The 25,786-nt window shown below is 46.5% G+C and overlaps 1 protein-coding gene across 1 annotated transcript in view; it reads left to right on the top strand.

Annotated features, from left to right (window-relative positions):
- The first annotated feature begins 17,939 nt into the window (after positions 1-17,939).
- The window catches only part of LOC147106173 (protein mono-ADP-ribosyltransferase PARP12-like), a 56,449-nt gene continuing 48,602 nt past the window's right edge, over positions 17,940-25,786 (top strand). Inside the window, exon 1 of the mRNA XM_086009026.1 lies at positions 17,940-18,324. Within this exon, the coding sequence (XP_085865152.1) occupies positions 17,990-18,324 (335 nt within the window). The 5' untranslated portion in view covers positions 17,940-17,989. The remainder of the gene's footprint in view (positions 18,325-25,786) is intronic.

Genomic DNA, 25,786 nt, shown 5'->3' with positions numbered 1-25,786 from the left:
AGAAGTGCGGGAAATAGAACGGACCCGGTCGAGGGCCGTGTCAACCACGGTAGAGTGCAATCCTCGGTTGAGGAAAAAGGAAGACATGTCGGAAGCACTGGTGTGGAAGGTGGCATCGTCGGAGCAGATGCGGCAGAGACAGAGAAACTGGGAGAATGGAATAGAGTCCTTACAGGAGGCGGGGTGGGAGGAAGTGTAGTCCAGGTAGCTGTGGGAGTCAGTGGGCGTGTAGTGAATGTTGGTCAATAACCTATCCATGGAGATGGAGAAGTCGAGGAAGGGAAGGGAAGAGTCGGAGATGGACCATGTGAAGGTGAGGGAAGGGTGGAAATTGGAGGCACCTCCAACGCATCTTCCCCTCCCCTTTCAGCATTCCGTAGGGACCGCTCCCTCCGAGACACCATAGTCCACTCCTCTATCACCCCTTCACCCGGCACCTTCCCGTGCAAGCAGAGGAGATGCAACACCTACCCATATACCTCCCCCCCCTTCCCACTGTCCAGGGCCCCAAACACCCCTTCCAGGTGAAACAGCGACTGACTTGTTGTACTTGCAATCTAGCATACTGTATTCGCTGCTCACGATGTGGTCTCCTCTACATTGGAGAGACCAAATGCAGATTGGATGACCGCTTTGCGCAACACCTCCGTTCAGAACGTAAGGCTGACCATGAACTTCCGGTCGCCTGTCATTTTAATTCACTGCCCCATTCCCACTCGGACCTCACCATCCTCGGCCTCTTGCATTGTTCCACGGAAGCTCAGTGTATACTCGAGGAACAGCACCTCATCTTCCGATTAGGCACTTTACAGACTTCCGGACTCAATATCGTGTTCAACAATTTCAGATCATAACCTCGGCCCCTATTATTATATTTTTACATTTTTTATCCACACTTTTGGTTTGTGCCTTTTCCTTTTTTCTCTTTCCCACATGGCAGCTGTCTCACTCTGCCAGCGCATTTCACACTTCATATGGAGCCTTTGTTTACCTGTCCTATTACTATCTCGCCTTGAATATCTCTTAATGTCTCTTCTTTCATCCCCTCCCCCATTTCCCAGCCCCCAAACTGCCTTTTGATCTTTCATTTTCTGCCTTTTTTTCTCAGTTCTGTAAGATTTGCAAAACTTGTGCATCTCCCCGAAGGTTATTATCGATAAAAGGGACCCTGCGTGGACATTTTGAAATTAAAAAGGGTACCCAAGATGGCGTCTGTAGTGTATGTACCTTTAAGAGAGAACTACTTTTACAACTCCTGTATACTGTAGTACCGGCAGTGACCACACCTGTATATAAGCCTTGAGTATGCCTCTGTACTGTCAGTCTTTAGACTACCCTCCTCCAGTAAACACCTGTTGATTGTTAAGTTACAGCCTCCGTGCAGTTATTGGAAAACGTCATACTTTAAGAATCACGGATTCAACAGTGGCGACGAGGTCGATTCGAATCTACCTGCAACTCTGCATTTCCCTTCAAGGATTCGCTCCGGGAGGGCGGTGGAAGAAAGTCGAGGCCAGAAGCACGGGCGTCGACCACGAGCAACCACCCAATCATCCGGCAGAGTGAACATCGCAGGGGAGGCGTTGAGAGCCAGGCTTGGTTCCCCAGCCACGACGATCCAGCAACAGACTGGCAACAGGTACAGCGCAGACCATTCCCGGACAGCGGCGGCTGGAGCCGACTGACGGCAGTGTCGACGGGGTAAGAGAGAGGGTGAAGCGCACAGGGCGCAGCCGGGGGTTGAAAACCGAGCGGCGTCGAGGAAAAACAAAACGGAGAGAGAGGGTAAAGCAGCAGCCGGGTTCAGGACCGAGCGGCGGCAATGGGAAAGGCGCACAGGAGAATGCGCAGAGCACAGCCAGGGCTCAAGGGCTGAACAGCATCCGAAGGGAGAGCGCGGGAGACGCCATTGAGCCGCGGAGAAGAAGGGAGAGCGTGGGAGACGCCATTTTTAGAAGCCGCAGCGGAGAAGAAGGGCGAGCGCGGGAAGAAAGGAAAGCGCGGGAGACGCCATTTTGTGCCAGCGGAGAAGAAGGGAGAGCACGGGAGACGCCATTTTAGACAGTTAAATCACACCCAGGGATCCCGAAGAGTGGCAGTATCACTGCGTTTGACAATGAAGCCGAAGATTGGGCGACATATGTGGAACGCATTGAGGTGTACTGCAGGGCGAATGAAGTGCCAGATGCTAGGAAAGCACTGGTTTTGTTAAATTCCATGGGTGCAAAAACTTATGGTTTACTGCGAAACCTAATAACCCCAGAGAAGCCCGTGGATAAGAATTTCAAAGGCATAGTAGAAATCCTACAGGACCACTTAAACCCCACACCGCTGCTGATAGCAGAAAGATTTAAGTTCCACAAAAGGAACCAGCATAAAGACGAAAGTAATGCTGAGTACTTAACGGAACTGCGCAAGCTATCGAAACACTGCCAGTTTGGAGTGGGACTAGCAGATACGTTAAGGGACAAGTTTGTGTGTGGGCTTCAAAGTGAAGGAACCCAGAAACGGCTTCTATCAGAAAAGGATCTTAAGCTGGACAAGGCTTTCAGCATAGCAGTATCACACGAAGCAGCCGCACGGGGCGCTGCAGAGATACAATGGAGACCGCAAGAATGTGGCACCAATGAAATGTCATATGGAGCAGGGAAGTGTTCTCGCTGCGGCAGAACAACACACGACCAGAAGGATTGTTGGTTCAAGGACCAAGTGTGCAGACAGTGTGGAAAAGCAGGACACATAGCAAGAGTCTGCAGGTCAGGGAAGAAAACCAACAGCAAGAAATCTCCACAGGAGAAGTACAAAAAGGTACATAAGGTGATGGACAGTAGTTCAGACGAACAGAAAAGCGATACAGACTCCAGAAGCAAGGAGCTGGGTTGTCTGAAACTACATAAGGTAACCAAAATGGAGGATCACCAGACTATCTGGGTCACACTCAAGATAGACGGAGTCCAAGTGAAAATGGAATTGGACACAGGATCAGCCCAAACAGTCATAAACCAAAGGGACTACAAGCGGCTATTTTCACATATACCCTTGAAAGCTACAGAGATTGTCTTGAAGACTTACACGGGGCAAAAAGTCTACCCCAAAGGAAAAGTAAGGGTGAAAGTGATATATAAAGGCCAGGAAATACCTAAAATGGACCTATATGTATTGCCAGATGGAGGACCACCACTACGAGGATGTGAATGGGTCCGGAAGATACAATTAGATTGGCATTCCATACAGGCACTGAAGGTTGAGGCCAAAAAGGATGACGATGTCACACCTGGACGACTGTCAAAAATGCTAACTGACGCACAAGAAGTGTTCCAGGAGGGACTCGGAACAGTAAAAGGCATAACAGCAACGATTAAAGTAGAGGAAAATGCAAGCCCAAAGTTTTTCAAGGCCAGACGGTGCCTTATGCAATCCGATCAGCCGTCGAAGCAGAGCTGGGAGGGTTGGAACGTTCAGGAGTACTGTTCAAAGTAGACTGGAGCGAGTGGGCTACACCCATCGTTCCTGTAATGAAGAGGTCGTTGAGTAATACGCCTGGGGAACCAAAGAAGGTCCGCATCTGTGGGGATTTTAAGGTGACAGTGAACCCAGTCCTTCACACGGTACAATATCCGCTTCCACGGATTGAGGATATTTTCGCCTCGCTATCTGGAGGTAAACGCTTCACCAAAATTGATCTGGCCCAGGCGTACTTGCAAATGGAGGTAGAAGAAGCCTCGAAACAATACCTCACGATCAACACTCAAAGGTCTCTACCAATACAACCGGCTGGTGTTCGGGGTAGCATCGGCTCCGGCTATTTGGCAAAGGGCAATGGATCAAGTCCTGCAAGGGATTCCAGGGACCCAGTGTTAATTGGACGACACCCTGGTCACGGGCGAAAATGACAGTGATCACCTCGCCAACCTGGAGAAGGTGCTCACTAGATTAAAGGAATATGGGCTATGAGCTAATCGCCACAAGTGCGAGTTTTTCCAGAAGCAGATCTCGTATTGTGGCCACATTATTGATGAAGAGGGGTTACATAAGTCCCCAGAGAAGATTGAGGCAGTAGTCAAGGCTCCAGCACTGGAAAATGTGTCACAACTGAGGTCGTTCCTCAGGCTGGTAAACTACTACCATAAGTTCTTACCAAATTTGTCTACAGTATTACACCCACTGAACACCCTACTGCAAACGGGGGTACCATGGAAGTGGAATGACGAATGTAAACGAGCTTTCCAGAAGTGCAAAGAATTGATCACATCAAAAGAGGTGCTGGCCCATTTCAACCCAGCACTACCAATTCGGTTGGCATATGATGCATCACCCTATGGTATTGGAGCGGTGCTGTCGCACAAATTCCCAGACGGGTTGGAGAGGCCAGTAGCCTTTGCGTCTCGGTCACTAACCTCAGCCGAGCGCAACTACACCCAGATTGACAGGGAGGCCCTCAGCCTAGTATGGGGAGTAAAAAAATTCAACCACTATCTGCATGGGCAGAAGTTCACCTTGCTGACTGACCACCAACCACTTGTCTCCATCTTCAATCCAAAGAAGGGTGTTCCGGTGATGACTGCACAACGGTTACAAAGATGGTCCCTTTTTCTAGGGGCGAACCAATATGAAATAGAATATAAAGGCACGAAACAGCATGGAAACGTTGATGGGCTGTCACGCCTGCCACTGCCGACTGTGCAGGAAGCACCAGCAGTGGACCCTATCGAGATATTTTATTCGTCAATAATTGAACGATTGCCAGTAACTAACGTGGCTATAGAGAAGGAGACCCGCAATGATCCGACACTGTCTCAGGTATATGATTTGACGGTGAGGGGATGGCCAACACATGGCGACTCACTGTTGCCAGCATTCTCATCCAGAAGAGAACAGCTGTCAGTATGCCAGGGGACAGTGATGTGTGGATCCCAAGTGGTAATTCCACCCAAGTTAAGGGAGAGAGTGCTCAATGAGCTTCACGAAGGTCATCTGGGAGGGGTGAAAATGAAAAGCCTTGCTAGGGCTTATGTGTGGTGGCCGGGGATCGATCAACAAATCGAGGACCTAACCAAGAGCTGCTCAGGATGCCAGAAGGTCCAAAATGCACCACCACATGCCCCTCTACACCCATGGGAGTGGCCCTCCTCTCCATGGCAACGGGTGCATATTGATTTTGCTGGTCCATTCATGGACTCAATGTTCTTAATAGCAGTGGATGCTCACTCGAAATGGCCTGAGATGATAAAAATGTCCTCAACCACTACAGAGAAAACGATTGCAGTCCTACGGACCATATTTGCCAGGAACGGCTTGCCAGAGCAGATTTGCTCTGATAATGGACCACAGTTTGTGTCCGAAGTGTTTTGGAAATTTATGAGAAGGAATGGGGTAAGGCATTGCACATCCGCCCCGTATCATCCAGCCACAAATGGATTGGCTGAGAGGTTCGTACAAACCTTTAAAAAGGCAATAAAGGCTATGTGCGATGATGAAATTCCACTACAGCATAAAGTGGACAATTTCCTGTTGGCCTACAGAAATGCGACACATGCAGTTACCAACCAGACCCCGGCCATGATGTTCTTTAACCGAAGGTTGAGATCTCGTCTGGATTTGCTCAGACCAAATGTGCAAAGAAATGTTGAGGATAAACAATTCCAGCACATCAATGAGAAGCCGACAAGGAGCTTCAATGTAGGACAACCAGTCTTGGCCCGTGACTACCGAACAGAGAAATGGCAACCCGGAACGATATGCACACGGCAGGGGCTATTAATGTACACAGTGGATGTCGGGGTTAACATTGTGAGACGCCACGTCGACCAGATCTTAGCGTCACAGGAACGAGTCAACCCCATGTCTCGCGTCCCTGGGGATGAACCCGACATACCGGTAGCATCTACCTCAGAAACAGTAGCAGTGGAAACTGATTAAATAACCGACGAAAAGGGACCAGAATCGCCTCCGCAACAAGAACAAGAACCTCAGGAAAGGCGCTATCCAAAAAGGATCAGGAAGCCGCCCCAAAGCCTGAATCTATAAATGGACTATTTCAGTTTAATGTGCATGTTAAAGTGTTAATTGTTATTTGAACATTATGGGTACTGCTAATCTAAAAGGGGAGGTATTGTAGTGTATGTACCTTTAAGAGAGAACTACTTTTACAGCTCCTGTATACTGTAGTACCAGCAGTGACCACACCTGTATATAAGCCTTGAGCATGCCTCTGTACTGTCAGTCTTTAGACTACCCTCCTCCAGTAAACACCTGTTGATTGTTAAGTTACAGCCTCCGTGTAGTTATTGGAAAACATCATACTTTAAGAATCACGGATTCAACAGCGTCCGTGCCTCATGGCAGAAAGCCTACGGGTCTCCAAAATGGATTCTGCAGCACAGACAGTTTGGGGGAAATCGAAACTAAGGCTGCAGGTTTCCTGTGAAAAGAAGTTTGTGTTTTGGGACCCAGACAGAACTGTGAATTACGTATTAGACCGAATTGGAGACAGATCTAAATTCAATGAGGCCTACAGTTAAAGCCATCAAACAGTCTGCATACATAATCGGAAACAGATTAAGCACATCCATCAAGCCCATCAAGGACTTTCAGGACAATACGAGTCAATTATCGGGCCGGTAGATGCAATTACCGGCCATCTAAAAACCGTCAGTATAGATTGCTACCATTGTTTTAATTTTGGCGGGCTAGTTAAAATAAAGAACTAACCTGATTTGGCGCGCAGATAAGGGTTTTTCGACGAAGGTATAATTGAAGGCCCCCAGGTAGCAATCGGTGAACTCCTGCTCTGCTCTGCTGCTGTGCTGGTGTCGGTACTGCCGCTCCCCGGCTCTTCGGCCCCTCGCCCTCGTGGCTGCTGGTCTTCCCCTGTCCCGTGCTTACCCCCTGGCCTTTGCCTGTGCCCTCTCTCACTCTATCTGGGCTCGCCCCGACACCGGGTCGGGCGAACACGGGCAATTCAGGCCAGGCGAAGCGAGACGCAACGAGGAGGGAAGGCCAACTGAAGGTAGGCTTCGAATCATCGGGCCTTCAGCCTCAGCCGACCTGCGACTACCTTCATGCAAACTCAAGCTGTCGACGAAGGACCATCCCTGCAAGGTAAAGTACCCAAGTAGAGACTTTAACTTTGGGGTACTCGAACCTGGACAACGCCCTTGCAGCACCCGGAGCCCACGTGACGACGGCAGGCTCCAGAGAGCACCCAAGAGCGAACCCCGAACCCAACCGCTATTTTGAGTCTAAAAAAAACCTTTTGATTGGTGAGCATGAATTCTGACCCCTCATAGCTTAACCTAGTTAGGTATAGGGGGTGGGATAAAGATAAGGGGATTGTTAAGATAGTTGTTTTCCCTCGATGTGCCGTGTGTTCCCCATTCCCTGTATAAGTATAGTATTATTATGACTCTTGTAATTTTTGCCTGTAGAAGTGTACACTAAAATTTTTCCATAAGATTGTATCAAGTTTTCCTCTTCAATAAAAATCTTGGTTTTGTTTGCACCGAACCACCTGTCTACTCGAGTCTTCTCTGTATCGCTGCCTGTATCTAAGTCCAGTGTCCAGAACCCAGGGGGCGAGTGATTCAAACTGCTCAAGGAAGGTAGTCAGGCAAAGCTGACTGACCCGAACACGCCTGTGCAAAACCCCCTACAGTTCTGTTGAAGGGTTTCGACCCGAAACGTTGACTCTGTTTCCCTCTCCACGGATGTTGCTCGGCCTGCTGAGTTTTTCCAGCGTTTTCTGTTGTTATTTTGGAGTAATAGATGCTGGAGGTGATAAACATTAGACACACGAGGGTTTTAGTGTCAGATGGGGTAGGTGCACTGGTCGCCGTTAACTGAAGTGGAAGTAGATGTTCTTGTGCATAGAATATGGAAGTGGAATCTCAGCTGTAAGCCTTCAATTTCTCCCCCTAACTCACATCGAGTTCAACAATTTCAGATCAGAACCTCTGTCCCCATTTTTTTGCTCGGCAGCTGTTGATGATTCTGCTATTCCCATTTACACCTCTTCTAGACCTATCTTTTGTTTCTTTACTTGTCCCATTATCACCTCCTTTTGCTTTGTACTATCATCCCTTTTGTCATTCACTCTCTCCTGCCTTCCACCCAATCACAGACCTTCCCTTTTGTTCTTTCCTCCCCTCTCGCCCCCTGCCTCTGCACTTGCTCAAAACTTGTAATATCTCGATAGCAAAATACTGCAGATGTTGGAAATCCGAAAATGCTGGAAAAACTCAGCAGGTCAGGCAACATCCGTGGAGAGAAATTTGAGTTGACGTTTCGGGTCGAAACCCTTTTTCAAAACTGGAAATAAAATAAAATAGATCGAAGGCAGGGCTGCGATCGAACAAAAGAAGTGAAAGAGACAATAAAAGGTATTCGCAACCAGATGAGATGGTAATAGGCCGGTGGAGACAAACGACAGCTGAGATTAGGTGTGAAGTGTAGTACTGTGAAACGTAAACTTGAGGAACAGCACCTCATCTTCCGATTAGGCACTTTGCAGCCTCCCGGACTCAATATCGAGTTCAACAATTTCAGATCATAACCTCGGCCCCTATTACTTTTTTACTTTTCCATCCCTTTGTTTCGGGTCTTCCTTTTCCCCCCCCCCCCCCCCCTTTCCTTTTGTTTCTCTCTCCCACCTGGCAGCTGTCTCTTACCTGCCAGTACACTTCACACCTAATCTCAGCTGTCTTTTGTCTCCACCGGCCTATTACCATCTCGTCTGGTTTCGAATACCTTTTATTGTCTCTTTCACTTCTTTTGTTCGATCGCAGCCCTGCCTTCGATCTATTTTCTTTTCTTTCCAGTTTTGAAAAAGGGTTTCGACCCGAAACGTCAACTCAAATTTCTCTCCACGGATGTTGCCTGACCTGCTGAGTTTTTTCCAGCATTTTCTGTTGTTATTTTGTAATATCTTGAACTTTTTCTGACAAAGGGTCATCGACCTGAAACGTTGACTCTGTTTATCTCTCCACAGATGATGCCTAACCTGAGTATTTCCAGCATTTTCTGTTTTTATTTCAGATTTTGCAGTATTTTGCTTTTGCTTTTGATGTGGACAGTGGAGTTTAGAGGAACAGCAGTGCCACCTAGTGTTGGATAGAATGATAGACAAAGTTAATAGCAAATACAGTTTATCTTCACTATAATGAACCCCCGGTTTTAATGATCCTAACGGCAAAACCTGATTTTTTTTCAGGTAATCAGCCTGACTAGAATGAACATTTAAGCAGGATCTACCCAGATCGACCATGAATGCAACAAAGGAGCTGAAGTTAATTAAAAGATAACCTATTGTGCAAATCAGGCATGACGTATGCATTCATTCTAACTAAAAGAGATGATACAAATTGTAAGAAATCGTGGATTAAAAGAAATAATAGTCTGTTACGGGTTCCCTAGAGCAGCAGTTTGCCTACGTTGATGACACAGAAAGATTCCAGTTATGTCAGAAAAACAGCTGTACAGAGAGCTGAATTATGAGGTCAGAACACAAAAACAAGCCTTCGAGTGGGCATAGCTAGGCCTGATAAGGGATGCAGCAAGGAGCTGTAGGATAAACAAGCTGTCTACAAGAGGGCAACAAGACCTTTAGAACAGAAATAAGGAGGAAAATGACCTCATGAGGCTGGGAGGGGGCTGTCATCGAAAAAAAGGTATAAAAACAGATGACCGAGAGAGGAAAACAGGTAGTTAAGGGGGAAGGCTTCCCCGAGGTGGCTGCGGCCTAACAGCTTGAGGGATGATTCAACGGAAGTGACCGCTGCAGCAGACTGCAGGAATCCACCCAATCCGAGACCACCATACTGCCTCACCGTCCATTTCGTTCCATTCCAGGGCCGTAGATCGCCCTCATCTGTCACGGGTTGTATGTCTACTGTATCTATTTCAATTGCATGTACTGTAGTAATACCTGATTATGCTTAAACTGTAGCTCTCTGATTAAAAAGCCTTACAACTCCAAAGACCCTTTGGGTAATGTGTGTGTGACCTGTGATTCAAATCTTACAGAATGCATGGACAGCGATTTAAAAGAAACAGGTGCCACTACCCAAGCAGTTATGAGCGATGAGGACTTTACTGAATCATTGAGGATGAGAGAGGATGAGGAAACTTGGTGACGTGGAAAGCACAGAACCTGTTATCCCTTCACTGAATAAGTCTAGGAAAGCAATTGTGACACTTCACACAGTCATTACCTGGAACTGAGGATCTTTTTGGACTGGTTAACAAGATAGAAACAGCATGTACTGAGTGCACAAATAATATGAACAAATCAACGCTGTATAGTTTTATTAAACAGAATAAAACGTTCAATATCAATTGGTCGTTTCTTCATTTTTCTGATGCAACAAATCGGCAAACCCTACTATATATAGTGAACACCCTGATATAATCCTTTCTGCCATTCCTGAGGGATTTGTGGTAGTGAAGTTTGACTATATAATATATCTGTTTTATTTTATATAGATTCAACTCAACTGCTGTTGACATATAGTCTTGACAGGATATAGGAGCAACTGAAAATCATGACACAAGTAGTAAGATGAATGTGTACGCAAGACTTTTACTATATTGCTAGCAGATCTCCTGTGGCCTTTCTCATGGTAACTTGGCAACAACAGGGGTTTTGTGCCATGTAACCCACAATGTATTATCAGGGCTACCAATCTGTGGTGACTAATTTGGGATAATTTTGACTGTGCGATAGTGTAAAGTGGGTGATAACCAATTGAGAGCCTGTTTTACATCTCTCCTGATTATTTTGTTTCCAAATGGTGGTGAACCCAACTTCATCCAGGGCCCCAAACACCCCTTCCAGGTGAAACAACTTGTACTTCTTGCAATTTAGTATACTGTATTCGCTGCTCACGATGTGGTCTCCTCTACATTATGGAGACCAAACGCAGATTGGGTGACCGCTTTGCAGAACACCTCCGTTCAGTCCGTAAGGGTGACCCCGAGCTTCCGGTCACCTGTCATTTCAATTCACTGCTCCATTCCCACTCAGACCTCACCGGCCTCTTGCATTTTTCCACGGAAGCTCAGTTTAAGCTCGAGGAACAGCACCTCATCTTCCGATTAGGTACTTTACAGCCTTCCGGACTTAATATCGAGTTCAACAATATCAGATCATAACCTCGGCCCCTATTATATTTTTATATATTTTTTATCACACTTTTGGTTTGTGCCTTTTCCTTTTTTTCCCACATTGCAGCTGTCTTTCACTCTGCCAGCGCATTTCACACTTCATCTAGAGCCATCTTTTGTCTCTTTACCTGTCCTATTACCATCTCGTCTTGCCTTGAATATCTCTTAATGTCTCTTCACCTCTCAGACCTTCCCTTTTGTTCTTTCATCCCCTCCCCCATTTCCCAGCCCCCAAACTGGCCTTTGAATCTATTTCATTTCCTGCTTTTTTCTCCGTTCTGAAGAAGGGTTTCGACCTGAAACGTTAATTCTGTTTCTCTCTCCATGGATGTTGCCTGGCCTGCTGAGTTTTTCCAGCATTTTCTGTTATTTCGGATTTCCAGCATCCGCAGTATTTTGCTATCATCTACACTTGGTCTTGACTCCCCGCAACCCCACAAGAGAGTGATTAGTACAGTAAACTATTTAGAGGATTTAATATTTGTATGAGTGTCAGTTTCTATGCTGGTTGAAATCTAAGTGTGAAGTTGGAGATGTGAAAGTAGGTTGTGGAGTTTGAGCTGAGTGGTGAGGAGGTATAAAACATTAAAGGAGGAAAGAATTTGGCAAAGAAGAGGTTGGTGGTAGCAAGTGAGTGGTAAAAGTTTAGTGGCGGGAAGTGGTGAAAGATTTGGGAAGGAAATAAGAATGAAGAAACAAAAACAAAATATTACACATGCTGGAAATCTGAAATAAAAACACAAAATGCTGGAAACACTCAGCAGGCCTGGCAACAACTGTGGAAAGAGAAACAGAGTTAACGTTTCAGGTCGATGACCTTTCAGAACTGGAAGATGATTGAAATGAGCAGCTTTTAAGCAAGTACAGAGCTGGCACAGGCACGATGGGCTGAATGGCCTCCTCCTATGCTGCATCATTCTACGATTCTAAGAGCCAGAGAACAGGGGGCAGGAAAGGAACAAAAGGATGAGGTCTGTGATTGGGTGGAGGGCAGGAGTGATTAAATTACAAAAGGGTGTTGGTGAAAGGCAAATGGAGGTTAAAATGATACAAGTATAGAAACAAAAGATAGATCCAGAGGAGGTGTAAATGGTTACAGCAGAATACCAGAACCAAAGGAAAGCATAGAAAATCTGGCAAAGAGGAGACGGCCTCATGCTTCGGGACTGTGGCGGAAAAAAGGAAGACAGACCCCAGGGGTGCGGACCACCCCACTGCGTGTCTACCGATAGGGGGTCCCCACCCCAAACTCCAGCCCACATCTCCTCCATGGTCAGTGGGTCTGCTGCAGCCATCCTCCATTACCAGCACCCGCTGTCCGATAGGTGGTTAAGGTCTAAAGTTGTTAAACTCAATGCTAAGGCTGAAAGGTTGTAAAGTGCCTAGTACAAAGATGAGTTGCTGTTCCTCGAGCTTGCGTTGAGCTTCATTAGAAGAGTTGGTGGCACTCTGTTTCTTCTCCACAGATGCTGCCTGACCTGCTGAGTGTTGCCAGCATTTTCTGTTTTTATTTAAGAATGAGGAAAGTTAGTAGTTTTCAAGAGTTTAGTAGTGGGAAGTGTCGATTATGGAAGAGGTTGGCAGGACAAGGTCTGAGTGGGAGACAGAAAGTTAGTACAGTTACAATGAATTCATTAGTGAGGGAAAGGGTGTGGAAAAGAAGGTAAATATATCTGCAGTATAAGCACTGGGGAAAGTATTCCTGGAGTTAGGACTATGGGGATTTGAGTGCGTACACAGGCGTATTGCCACAGGTTCGCCTGATCTCCCGGTTGGAGGTCAGCACAAACCATGGAGAAACGGCGAAAATGACTGTCTTTGTCTTTGAGCATTTACGCCATTTCTCCAGGAGTTCCGCCGACCTTCCACTGGCGAATCCCTGTGGAACTTTCAGGTGCAAGAATTTAAGAAAAAAAATCACCAGAGCATGAGTGAGACAGAAAGAAACATTGAACATTGTGGGCTTGGCAAAAAAAATAACATTTAAATGTATTTAAAAACAATAACACTGGGAGCAAGCCTAAAGCACACAAACATCTAGAATTAGGATTAAAACCACAAACATCGGGGATGTGACTGAAAAACATAAACACTGGGGGACACAGGAGTATAGCACATGATCATCCAGTACTATCCTCCCCACCAACATCCATATGCTTCCTGTCAGTCCTGCTACTCTCTCCCCTACCCCTCATCCCACCCTTCACCCTCCACTGCCACCTCATTCTTGCCTTCACACACTAACCCTAAACACACTCATGACATGCATTGCCTCTCTCCCCTTCCTATGCCCTTCCACCACCCCTTCCTCCCTCCTACCTTTACCCCTTCCCCATTGTCCTCCCTCACCATCTCCCTACCCCAAACTTCCAGCTTCAAAAATCCCAAATGGCTATTTAGCAGTACTAAAATATGCTTTTGTTTTTTTAAAGCAATGAAACAATTATTGAATCACATGTTTTGTTCATCTAGACCTTCCTGGTTGTCCAGAAAATACTGCTTTCTCCTTTTTGCTGTTCTGTTGCACTTCCCTGTGACCAGCGATTTTGTCACCCACACTCATGAAAGTGTTTTTTTTAAACTAAAAGCAAGTTTCTAAGCACTGAGCTGAAAGGCTTTTAGTTCAAGGCTCTTAAGTTGTTTATACTATAAAAATGTAAAGTATTATCACTTGTAAACACTTCATGCCACTTGTCACCTCAGTACTGGGAATCCAACGAGAAGTCACACTCCATCTCCCCCCACCCCACCACTACCACATCCTCTTACTGCCACCCCTTTGCTCCCACTGCTTCCCTTTCCCACCACCCATTCATCCCCGATATCATCCTCATCCCTGATACCCTCCCACCTGCCTCCACCTATTCCCTCACTTCTCCCTCAGCCCCATGCCCTCCTCTGCACTGCACCATTTGGCATGCTTTTTTGTCACATGACTCAACAGGGGAAAAGGGAAGGCGGGTTGGGGGTTGGGTAACTACAATGGCCGAGGCTCTAATGCTGCAGAGTAATCAAACTGGCTCAACCTTGAGGCACTGCTGAGAGATCAGAGAAGAATGGCTGATGGAGGCAGGAGTGGGCCAGTAGAAGGTTGATGGCAGCAGTGGGAACTAATAGGGGCCCCGACAGGGAGGGAAACAGTGTTTCAAAACGTTCACATTTAATTAAAATATATATCTATATATATAAAGCGGCTCTTCTGTCTGTCCCGATGTCTGTCTGTCTGTCCGCCTGGTCTCTATGCGTTTGGAAGTTACAGAGCGTACCGACGCGCGCGTCGCCTCAAAAGAAAGCTTGCGATTCTGGACCGGTTATAGGCCTATTTACGTTTCGGCCGGACAAAAATCCCGCCCGCGGTATCCCAAAAACGTTCAGCGTTCCGCTCTCATTAGCGACCGTCTGACGTCGAGGTCTTCCTACAGTTGAGTGTCGAGTGACTCGACAATTGACCAATCCTACGCTTCGGTGACCTGACCGGTCGACCAATCGGTGCGTGTGTGGGCGGGCCTTATCCTTCTGAACCGAGGTGAGTGGCCGCCATCTTGATTTTCCACGATTTTTTTCCCCCACACTTTCTGTGTGTTAGGGAACTAAGGTAAATATTTCAATTATGTGTTAGGCAATTAATTTAACAATTTATTTGAGTTTTATATTGTGTTTAGCAACCCCCCCCCCTCCTCCTCACCCTCGCGCAGGGGGGACTCGGGGCCTGAAGCTGAAAAAATTTCTCTCTCTCTCTCTCTTTCTTCCCTCTCTCTCTTTCCTTCTCCTCTTCCCTCTCTCCTCTTCCCTCTCTCTCCTACTCCTCTTCCCTCTCTGTCTCTCTCTACTTCCCCCTCTTTCTCCTCTTCCCTCTCTGTCTCTCTCTACTTCCCCCTCTCAGGTGTCGCGGATGGAGCGCGGGCGCGCCGCCCAAAGTTTCCCGCTCGCTAACGGCCTTGCCGGCTCCCGCGGGCCGCTCGCACTCACCGCGCATGCGCCGGCCGCCCGCCCGCAGCGGCCGTCCATCAGCCGCGCGATACGCGGGGGACCTCAGCAACGGCACCGGACCTCAGGCGCTAGGCAGGGGGAGGGGCCGGAGAGAGGGACAGGAGGGGAGTGGAGTGGAGTGGAGTGGTGGGGATGGGAGCGGGGGTGGGGTGGGGATGGGAGCGGGGGGGGTGGGATGGGAGCGGGGTGGGGGGGGTGGGAGCGGGGGGGGTGGGGATGGGAGCGGGGTGGGGGGATGGGAGTGGGGTGGGGGGGATGGGAGCGGGGTCGGGGGGGGATGGGAGCGGGGTCGGGGGGGATGGGAGCGGGGTGGGGGGGGATGGGTTGGGAGCGGGGTGGGGGGGGATGGGTTGGGAGCGGGGTGGGGGGTATGGGGGCGGGGCGGGGTGGGGGATGGGAGCGGGGTGGGGGGGGATGGGAGCGGGGTGGGGGGGTGGGGTGGGGATGGGGGGGGATGGGGCGGGGGGGGATGGGAGCGAGGTGGGGGGGATGGGGATGGGGCGGGGGGATGGGAGCGGGGTGGGGGGTGATGGGAGCGGTGGGTGGGGGGGGAGGGTAGCGGTGGGTGGGGGGGGAGGGGAGGGGTGGGGAGCGGAGCGGGGGGGAGGGGAGCGGGGTGGGGGGAGGGGAGCGGGAGGGAGAGAGAGAGGGGAGGGAGGGAGAGAGAGGGGAGGGAGGGAGAGAGAGAGGAGGGGAGGGAGGGAGAGAGGGGAGGGAGGGATAGGACAGGGAGTGGACATGACAGGGAGTGGACATGACAGGGAGAGGGGGGACACACAGGGGCAGGGAGACCAAACGCCCCAAAATTGCCCTCGCGCCCCAAAATTGCCCTTGCAACGCGGGGCTCCCCAGCTAGTATATATATAACTTAGCTGGAAGGCGTGAAAGGTCTGAAGCTGGTCTCCACCTCACCATCTCGCTGGAAGGGACCTGGGAAGTGTCAAAATGGATTAGCATTACCTAGCTTGCAGATCAAGTGATGTTGGACTCGAGGTAAGTAAAATCAGTAGAAAAACAATTTTGAAGGCAAGCATGATCGAAATAGTGTGCTGCAAGTTTGGCTGACTAAAAAAAAGTGTTACACAACAAGACTGCATGCAATTTTAATATAATAGGTACTGTGCTCCTTGAGAGGTGTGGGTTTTTTGTGTGACTTCTTGTGCTCATCAAGGTGAAGGATGTTGGTTCTGGGAATGAAACACTTCCCATTTCCGGAACCTAATGTTTGCGTCACGTAATCTCAGGTTCAATGGCTAACTTCAAAGCCCACCCCCTACCCATCAATGGCGGAAGATTTTCTCTTGTCACTGTGTATCAGTAACATCATAATAAGTGGGAAGATTTCCTCGTATCGCTATTTCTAGCAAAAATAAAAGCACGTCCGAGAATTCCTTTTCAATTTGCTAACACAGGCAGAATTTTCCTTCAGTGTACATTAACCCCAACTTCAGCAGAGTACCTCCAACTGCACCATTTCCCACATCAACACTACTTATGAATTATCTGAAGAAGAGTGACAATTTTACAAATCTCCCACTTCTTTGTAGAGTCTGACTTGGATCGACATCCACTTAGAACAGTGTTGAAATGGGCCCAGATTAATTCCACGTAGGACCCCAAACGCAAGTAGAGAGGAGACTTTTACCCCATCAGTTTGGGCTAGATTGAAATCCAGGTCTTGGGATTACAGTCAGAAAAAGAACCCATTGAACCATGATGTCACGAGGGAGTGAAGCTTTGGCTTTAGTCCACAAGCAAGATCAGTTTTGAAGAAGGGTCAAACCCGAAACGTCAACTCAAATTTCTCTCCACGGATGTTGCCTGACCTGCTGAGTTTTTCCAGCATTTTCTGTTGTTAACCTGAATTACAGGTTTTCTTTGCTAATTATTTCTAATGAATTTGTTTACGATTTCTGTACAAATACCAAAGAGAATCGCTCCTCCCCAATGTGGTAAAAGAATTTTGCCTACAGCTATCGTGACCTTGACCTGACACACCTTCCAAACAGAGCTTCACATCTGAAAATGGGAAGGCAGGTAAACTTAAAGAAGAATACTAAAATGTGTATTTCTCCTTCTGGAAAGTTCCCTGCCATTTCAGCTATTACTTTTTTTCCTGTTATGCAACTGTATAATATTTCAAAAGCTCCACAGCCGGGCCTGGCATTCATAGCGCAGCAAAACCCTGTCCTGAGTTAGAAAGAACCTGCATTTATATAGCGCCTTTCACGACCTCAGGACATCCCAAAATGCTTAACAGCCAATGAAGTACTTTTGAAGTGTAGTCACTGTTGTAATGTAGGAAACGCGGCAGCCAATTTACACACAGCAAGGTTCCATAAACAGCAGTGTGATAATGATCAGATAATCTGTTTTATTGATGTTGATTGAGGGACATATATTTTTTTTCTAGGAGAATTCCCCAGCCCTTTTTCGAATAGTGCTGTGGGATCTTTTACCTGTTTGTTTATATAACTGTTTATATGGAGGTGTTTGCAGGAAATACCTTGGCCATATTCAATGCCTAGACTGGCATGAAGAATGGTAGTTTGGGTAAGACATGGAAGGGCTGATGGTGTCCATAGAAACACGCCACAACATGAGACGATGACGTTAAGGGAGGAAAGAAGCTTTAAAATGAACACACAGTCATGACTAAATCAGCCCTTATCTATCTCCATGGTGATTGTAACTCTAGTTCCAATTGGTTGTAGTCATGCTATTCTGTTCTGGAAAAGAGAACACGTAAGTTGAAGTTTCACTTTCATTTCCTAGATTCCCAGCTTACACATTAAGAAAGATTTTTTTTACTGTGGATTGCTAGAAAAGTTAGGACAAGATGTCTTTGTCTAAGCTCCCTCAGAATATCTTCAAGATCCTCTGTTCTAATAATGGATCTCTGTATTATGAGGAGCTCCGCAGAAAAATCTCCGACAGTGATGCAGTGTCTGACTTGAAGCTAACAATGATGTTGAGAAACAATCAGCTTTTTACTATTGTCCGAGGAACAGGGAGCAAAATATCTGAATCTCAGCTGACCTTGGACAGTCGAATCATTGCCACCACCGTCATCAGGCTCTGTAAGGACTACCCAAACAAGAAATGTCAAGATTGTGGAACGCTTCACCTGTGCAGGTTCTTTACGTTTGGCAACTGCAAATACGCAGAAGAAAGGTAATCAGCAGATCAGTGTTCTAATAACAGAAAGGTACTGAACCAGATAATCTGTTTTTATTATGTTGGTTGAGGGATAAATATTGGCCAGGAAATGGGGGTTAACTCCCCTGCTCTTCTTCAAATTAGTGTCATGGGATCTTTTACATGGAGAGGGCAGACGGGGCCTCAGTTTAAAGTCTCATCTGAAAGACGGCACCTCCGTCAGTGCAGCGCTGCCTCAGTACTGCACTGGAGTGTCAGCCTAGATTTATGTGTTCAAGTCCCTCGAGTGGGACTTGACTTGAACCCAAAACCTTCTGACTCAGAGGCGAGTGTGCTACCAACTGAGCCACAGCTCTTTAAATTTGTCAATTGTGCCTTTGGATTGCAAAATTGCAAATGACACTCCACTATTTAAGACAGGAGGGAGGGAGAAACCAGGAACTACAGACCTGTCAGTTTAACGTCAGTTGTGGGGAAGTTACATGAAATTTATCATGAGGGATAACATGGCTGAGCATTTGAACATGTATGAGCTGATCTATGAGAGTCAGCATGGATTTGTGAAGGGTAGGTCATATCTGACTAATGTAGCCGAATTATTTGAGGAGGTCACTAACATGGTGGACAGATAAGCATCTATGTGTTAGGGAATGGATTTTCTTATAAGTTTATAAGTTACTACCTGAGCCATGTGCAAATTGGCATAGGGTAAATAAGATCAGAGAGATGAATGAGTGGCTCAAAGATTGGTGTGGGAGAAATGGGTTTCAATTCCTGGGGTACTGGCACCTGTACTGGGATAATAGGGAGCTGTTCAGTCGGGACGGGCTTCATTTGAACCATGCTGGGACCAATGTCCTGGCAAATCGAATAACTAGGGCTGTAGATAGGGCTTCAAGCTGAATAGTGGGGGGGGAGGGATACGCTGAGCGGAAATTTAACAAGTCAAAGAAAAATGAGAAGGCAAAAGTGCAGGGTAGCGATAGAGGTGATGATAACGAGAGTGTGACAGGAAGGGACAGAATGTTTACACATAAGAGTGCATCAGAAAGAGGGGTCAGAGTAGGGAAAAATGGTAAAAAGACAAAATTAAAAGCTCTATATCTGAATGCACGCAGCATTCGTAACAAGATAGATGAGTTAACAGCACAAATAGAAATAAATGGGTATGATCTGATAGCCATTACAGAGACGTGGTTGCAAGGTGACCAAGGCTGGGAACTGAATATTCAGGGGTATTTGCCATTTCGTAAGGATAGGCAGAGAGGAAAAGGAGGTGGTGTAGCTCTGTTAATAAGGGATGAGATCAGTGCAGTAATGAGAAATAATGGCCCAGAAATTCGGGTCGGAGGCTTCCCGAGGGTGCAAGCCTCCGACCTGCACTTAGCTTGCATGCCGGCCATTGAGCTGTGGGCCCGCGTGGGATTCCGATCCTGGGCCTGCTGCAACTGCCGGCGCGCAGTGCTTGCGTATCCCAGGGGATAGTTCGAAGCGTCCCCTGGGATCACGTGGGCCATGGAGAGCCAATGGTAGCAGGGAATGCGTCGTTCATAAATTTGACAGGAAGAGCTGTCAAACCTATAAATACTATAAGCCCCAAAACATAACTAAAACTTCAAATACATTTTTTTTTTAAATCACGTTTTTAAAATAACTATAAATTACATGAAATAACTATTTTAAACAATAATTTAAAATTTTGAAAAAATTAATTACATTTTCTAACGGGGCTAAAAATAAACTTACCCTTCTTTAAAGTATTTAAAAATAATAAACCTGTGGAAAAAATGTTTTAATTTTAATTAATTCACCACTTACCTTGTTAAAAGCAGGCCGTGTGCCTGCTTTTTAAAAGTGTAACTGCTGAAGACTTACTCTCCCGGAGAAACCTGCAAAAAAAACGTAAGTTCGATGTGCTCGCTCTGCCTCTCTGGCGTATGCGTTCCACCTGTCAACCCCTTCTTTCAAGGGAATGGAAGTTCCGGTTTCCCGCGCATGCGCAGTGCATGCACGAAACCGGCACTTTCGTTGGGCCTATGCATGAGTACCCAGCACGTACTCACCCGTGGAGACCCGAATTTCTGGGCCGATATTGGCCTAGAAGATCAAGATGTAGAATCAGTTTGGCTGGAGATAAGAAATAATAAGGGTAAAAAGTCACTAGTGGGAGTGGTCTACAGGCCCCCAAACAGTAGGCACACTGTAGGACAGAGAATAAATCAAGAAATAATAGAGGCTTGTAAAAAAGGTACGGCTATAATCATGGAAGATTTTAATCTTCATATTGATTGGACAAAGCAAATTGACAAAGATAGACTTGAGGAAGAGTTCTTAGAGTGTATATGGGATGGTTTCTTGGAAAAATATGTTGCGGAATCAACCAGAAAGAAGACTATTTTAGATTTGGTAATAATGTGTAACGAGGCTGGATTAATTAATGATCTCAAAGTGAAGTATCCTCTTGGGAAGAGTGATCAAAACATGGTAGAATTTCAAATGCAGTTTGAGGATGAGAAAGCTAGATCTCAAACGAATGTCCTGAACTTAAACAAAGGTAATTACAAAGGTGTGAAGGCAGACTTGGTTAAAGTGGACTGGGAAAAAATATTACAGGTAAGACTGTAGAAAAGCAGTGGCAAACATTTAAGGAGATATTTCATAACTCTCAGCAAAGATATATTTCAGTGAGAAAGAAAGACTCTAAGAGAAGGATGAACCATCCGTGGCTAACTAAGGAAGTAAAGGACGGTATCAAATTGAAAACAAAAGCATACAATATTGCAAAGAATAGTGAAAGGCCAGAGGATTGGGAATTTTTTTAAAAACAGCAAAGGACGACTAAAATAATGATAGAGAGAAGATAGCTTATGAGAGTAAGCTAGCGAGAAATATAAAAACAGACAGTAAGAGCTTCTACAAGTATATAAAAAGGAAAAGAGTAGCTAAAGTAAACATTGGTCCCCTAGAGGATGAGTCTGGGGAATTAATAATGGGAAACAGGGAAATGGCGGAGACTTTGAACAAATATTTTGTATCGGTCTTCACGGTAGAAGACACTAAAAGCATCCCAATAATGGATAATCAAGGGGCTATTGGGGTGGCAGGGGGGCACTTAAAACAATCACTATCACTAGAAAGAAAGTACTAGGCAAACTAATGGGAATAAAGGCGGACAAGTCCCCTGGACCCGATGGCCTGCATCCTAGAGTCTTAAAAGGGGTGGCTGTAGAGATAGCGGATGCATTGGTTGTAATCTACCAAAATTCCTTGGATTCTGGAGAGGTCCCAGCAGACTGAAAAACTGCAAATGCAATGCCTCTATTTAAGAAAGGAGGGAGACAGAAAGCAGGCAACTATCGACCAGTTAACCTAACATCTGTCATTGGGAAAATGCTGGAGTCCATAATTAAGGAAGTGATAGCAGGACATTTAGAAAAAAATAATATAGTCAAGCAGAGTCAGCATGGTTTTATGAAAGGGAAACCATGTTTGATAAATTTGCTGGAGTTCTTTGAGGATGTAACGAATAGGGTGGATAAAGGGGAACCAGTATTTGGATATCCAGAAGGCATTTGATAAGGTGCCACATAAAAGATTACTACACAAGATACGAGCTCACAGGGTTGGGGGCAATATATTAGCATGGATAAAGGATTGGCTAACTAACAGAAAACAGAGAGTCGGGATAAATGGGTCATTTTCAGGTTGGCAAACTGTAACTAGTGGGGTACCGCAGGAATCAGTGCTGGGGCCTCAACTATTTACTATCTATATTAATGACTTGGATGAAGGGACTGAGTGTAATGTAGCCAAATTTGCTGATGATACAAAGATAGGTAGGAAAGCAAATTGTGTGGAGGATGCAAAAATTCTCCAAAGGGATATAGATAGGCTAAGTGAATGGGCAAAAATCTGGCAGATGTAGTTTAATGTAGGAAAAATAAGAAAGCAAATTATTATTTAAATGGGGAGAAATTACAAAATGCTGAGTTACAGAGGGATCTGGGAGTCCTTGTACATGAGTCACAAAAAGTTAGCATGCAGGTACAGCAAGTAATTAGGAAGGGAAATGGAATGTTGGCCTTTATTGCAAAGGGAATGGAGTATAAAAGTAGGGAAGTCCTGGTACAACTGTACAGGGCGTTGGTGAGACCACACCTGGAGTACTGCGTACAGTTTTGGTCTCCTTATTTAAGGAAGGATATATTTGCATTGGAGACAGTTCAGAGAAGGTTCACTAGGTTGATTCCAGAGAAGAAGGGGTTGTCTTATGAAGAAAGGTTGAGCAGGTTGGGCCTATACTCATTGGAGTTTAGAAGAATGAGAGGGGATCTTATTGAAACATATATGGAGAGAAATTTAGTATCGCCTGTTTGGGGTGCAATTATCAGTCGGGTGCAAAGTTTAGCGCCTGGCACTAATTATCGCCTCCGACTGCAAACTTGGCTTCTATCGCCCCTGGAGGTGATTGGAGCGCTAAATCAGCCGCTACACACCTCTCTTAAGGCGCAAAGGCCGAGGAGCGAGGTGCTACCTCAGCGCGCTGACGAAGCTCATGTGACGTCAGTCAGCAATGGAACACAGACACACTGGCGCCGGCCAGTTCTTAAAGGGGAAGGTCGATCTTGCTCTCCATCCACACCCTGCTCATTGCAACTTTGAATCTCGGCCTGGAGAGACCTGTACATCAATTCTGCTGGAAAGAATAATGGAGAGGACTAGGGAAAGAGCTCAGAGTGCAGCCCCCATAGTCTCTTCTAAATCGATGCAAGGAAGGTCAAATCAAAATGAACCTGCAAAGTGCTGCTCAGTACCCAAAACTCCTTCACACAGCGTTGAATCTTTCCAGGAGTCTCTCTCTCTCAGAATGCGTGGTGCAAAAATGTCGCTTACAAAAAAATGCAGGAAGCAGCCACCTTTAAATTGCGCTCCCCCAGTCCCTACCCAACTACAAAACGTTCCCCTCTACCTGTTGTTGCTAGTGGCAGGCGGAATGGCAGGGGGCGCCACTCAATATCCGGTCCGGGGCGCTACTGGGGCGTTGCACGCTCGACTGATGTCACGATCTGCGGGCGCAGGAGAGCGTGGCAGTAGTGTTTAGCGCCGCCGCAAAATGTCTGTTCAATTTTCCGAGTGGTGCAAACATCGCCGCGCCCGGGCGCTAGTTGCTTTTTGCCCCCTCTTAGGGCACTAACGGGAGGCGCAAAGCAACCAAACTTTTTCCCCATAAGATTCTGAAGGGGCTTGACAGGGTAGGTGCAGAGAGGATGTTTCCCCTCATGGGGGAATATAGAACTAGGGGACATAATTTCAGAATAAGGGGAAACCCTTTTAAATCAGAAATGCGGAGGAATTTCTTCTCTCAGAGGGTCGTGAATCTTTGGAGTTCTCTTCCCCAGAGAGCTGTGAAGGCTGGGTCATTGAATATACTTAAGGTGGAGATAGACAGATTTTTGAACGATAAGGGAGTCAATAGTTATGGGGAGCAAGCGGGAAAGTGGAGTTGAGGCCAAGATCAGATCAGCCATGACCTTATTAAATGGCAGAGCAGGCTCGAGGGCCAAATGACCTACTCCTGCTCCTACGTCTTATGTTCTTATGTCCTTATGAAACTGACATTTCCACTCTTCTAACAAACTCACTTAAAAGCTAAAGTTAATACAAAGAATTAACAAATGGATGTTGTCTATATGGACTTCCAGAAGGCATTTGACAAGGTTCCACACAAGAGATTATTAATACAAGTGAGAGTGCACTGAATTCAAGGTCATCTCGTGGCATGGGTCAGTAATTGGTTGGGAGATAGGAAACAGAAAGTAGGGATAAAAGGAATGTACATGGATTGTAAAAGACTGGCTCTCTGACGGAGGGTGGGGAGGAAGATGACATCACCGAGCCTGAGGTTTCTCTGCGGCGGAAGCCAGTGACATCATAGAGTGGGATGGGACGGGGGATGGGAAGGGGGTGGCACTACTAGAAAGTTCTTTGGGGCTGCTGGCAGCAGTGCTACTAGGGCAGCATCCTGGAACAGCAGCCGCTGTGCCTGTAAAGGTCCCCTGTATTTCCTGTTCAGCAAACCTTTGTAGCTTGATATTTCAGAATGCCAGAGCAGTCGAGAAAGATCATGGGAGGAGCGACGACCGCTTCCTTTTCTGACCAGAGGGAATACCGAGGGTGGTGAGTCAAAGGAGGGTCACCATCTTAGGCTCAGAAGGGTACCCACCTCTAAAGGCAACTGACCAGGTGGCAGAGCAGATCAATGTGGTGCCTATATTCAGGAGGGTGGCAATCTAAAAGTTTAACACCTTTAAAAAAAAATTGCTAAGCTCAGTATTTGTCTGCTGAAATTATCTTCTTCCGCAGTTCTGGGATGGCATGGCAGCAAAAAGCATATTCACCTCATCCTCACATGGGACGTCTGCTTTCCTGTAGGGAACCGTTTGTTCTTTCTAACATTATCAGTGTACCTAAGCAATCCATATTCATGCATAGCACAGCTTTCACATTCTAGGCAAATCTTTCAACAATGCTGGCGTGCTGCATGTTTTCACACTGTTATTTTGGGAGGCACAATGGCCAGTTGCCTAGCTGAGTAAACGGCCAACACTTCAACACTCTGATTGCTGGAAAAAGAAGCACATAACCAAAGGAGGAGGCTAACAAGTGCACAGGGCTCACCTAACCTGAAATTCTGAACTCCTTTGGAAGAACGAACCCTGGAAATTGTACAGTGACACTCCGTTAAACCTATTTCAGAAAAGCATGCAGGTGACCACTCTGCATTGCCAGGCTACTATTCCTTATTGTTGCTCTTTCTACCATCTTATGAACTTTTCTCACACTCGGGCATTCTGTCATTTATTTAGCGAGCTAGCAGGTCCCGCAGTCTCATAACATGCATATTTTGCCTTAGTGAAATGTGTTACAAGGAGCGCCGATCAAGTGGGCTGCTTTGTCCTGGATGGAGTCGAGCTTCTTGAATGTTACAGGAGCTGCACTCGTCCAGGCAAGTGGAGATTATTCCATCACACTCCTGACTTGTGCCTTGTAGGTGGTGGAAAGCCTTTGAGGATTCAGGAGGTGAGTCACGCTAACCTGCTCATTTATTGCCCATCCCTAATTGCTCTCGAGAAGGTGGTGGTGAACCGCCTTCTTGAATTCAACTGAACGGCTTGCTAGTCCATCTCAGAGGGTAATTAAGAGTCAACCATATTGCTGTGGGTCTGGAGTTACATATAGGGCAGACTGGGTAAGGACGGCAGATTTCCTTCCCTAAAGTACATTAGTGAACCAGATGGGTTTTTAATGACAATCCAGTAGTTTCATGGTCACCATTATGATGATAACTTTATTTTTTGTTTTATTCATGGGTTGTGGGCGTCGCTTGCAAGGACAGCATTTATTGCCCATTCGTAGTTGCCCTTGAGAAGGTGGTAGTGAGCCACCTTCTTGAACCGCTGCAGTCCGAGTGGTGAAG

This window comes from Somniosus microcephalus, chromosome 16, assembly GCF_052327205.1.
Source record: "Somniosus microcephalus isolate GS21.2 chromosome 16, FLI_Smic_1.0, whole genome shotgun sequence".
Classification (NCBI taxonomy): Eukaryota; Metazoa; Chordata; class Chondrichthyes; order Squaliformes; family Somniosidae; genus Somniosus; species Somniosus microcephalus.
Note: the sequence above shows the minus strand (reverse complement) of the source record. Positions and strands in the feature narration are given on the sequence as shown.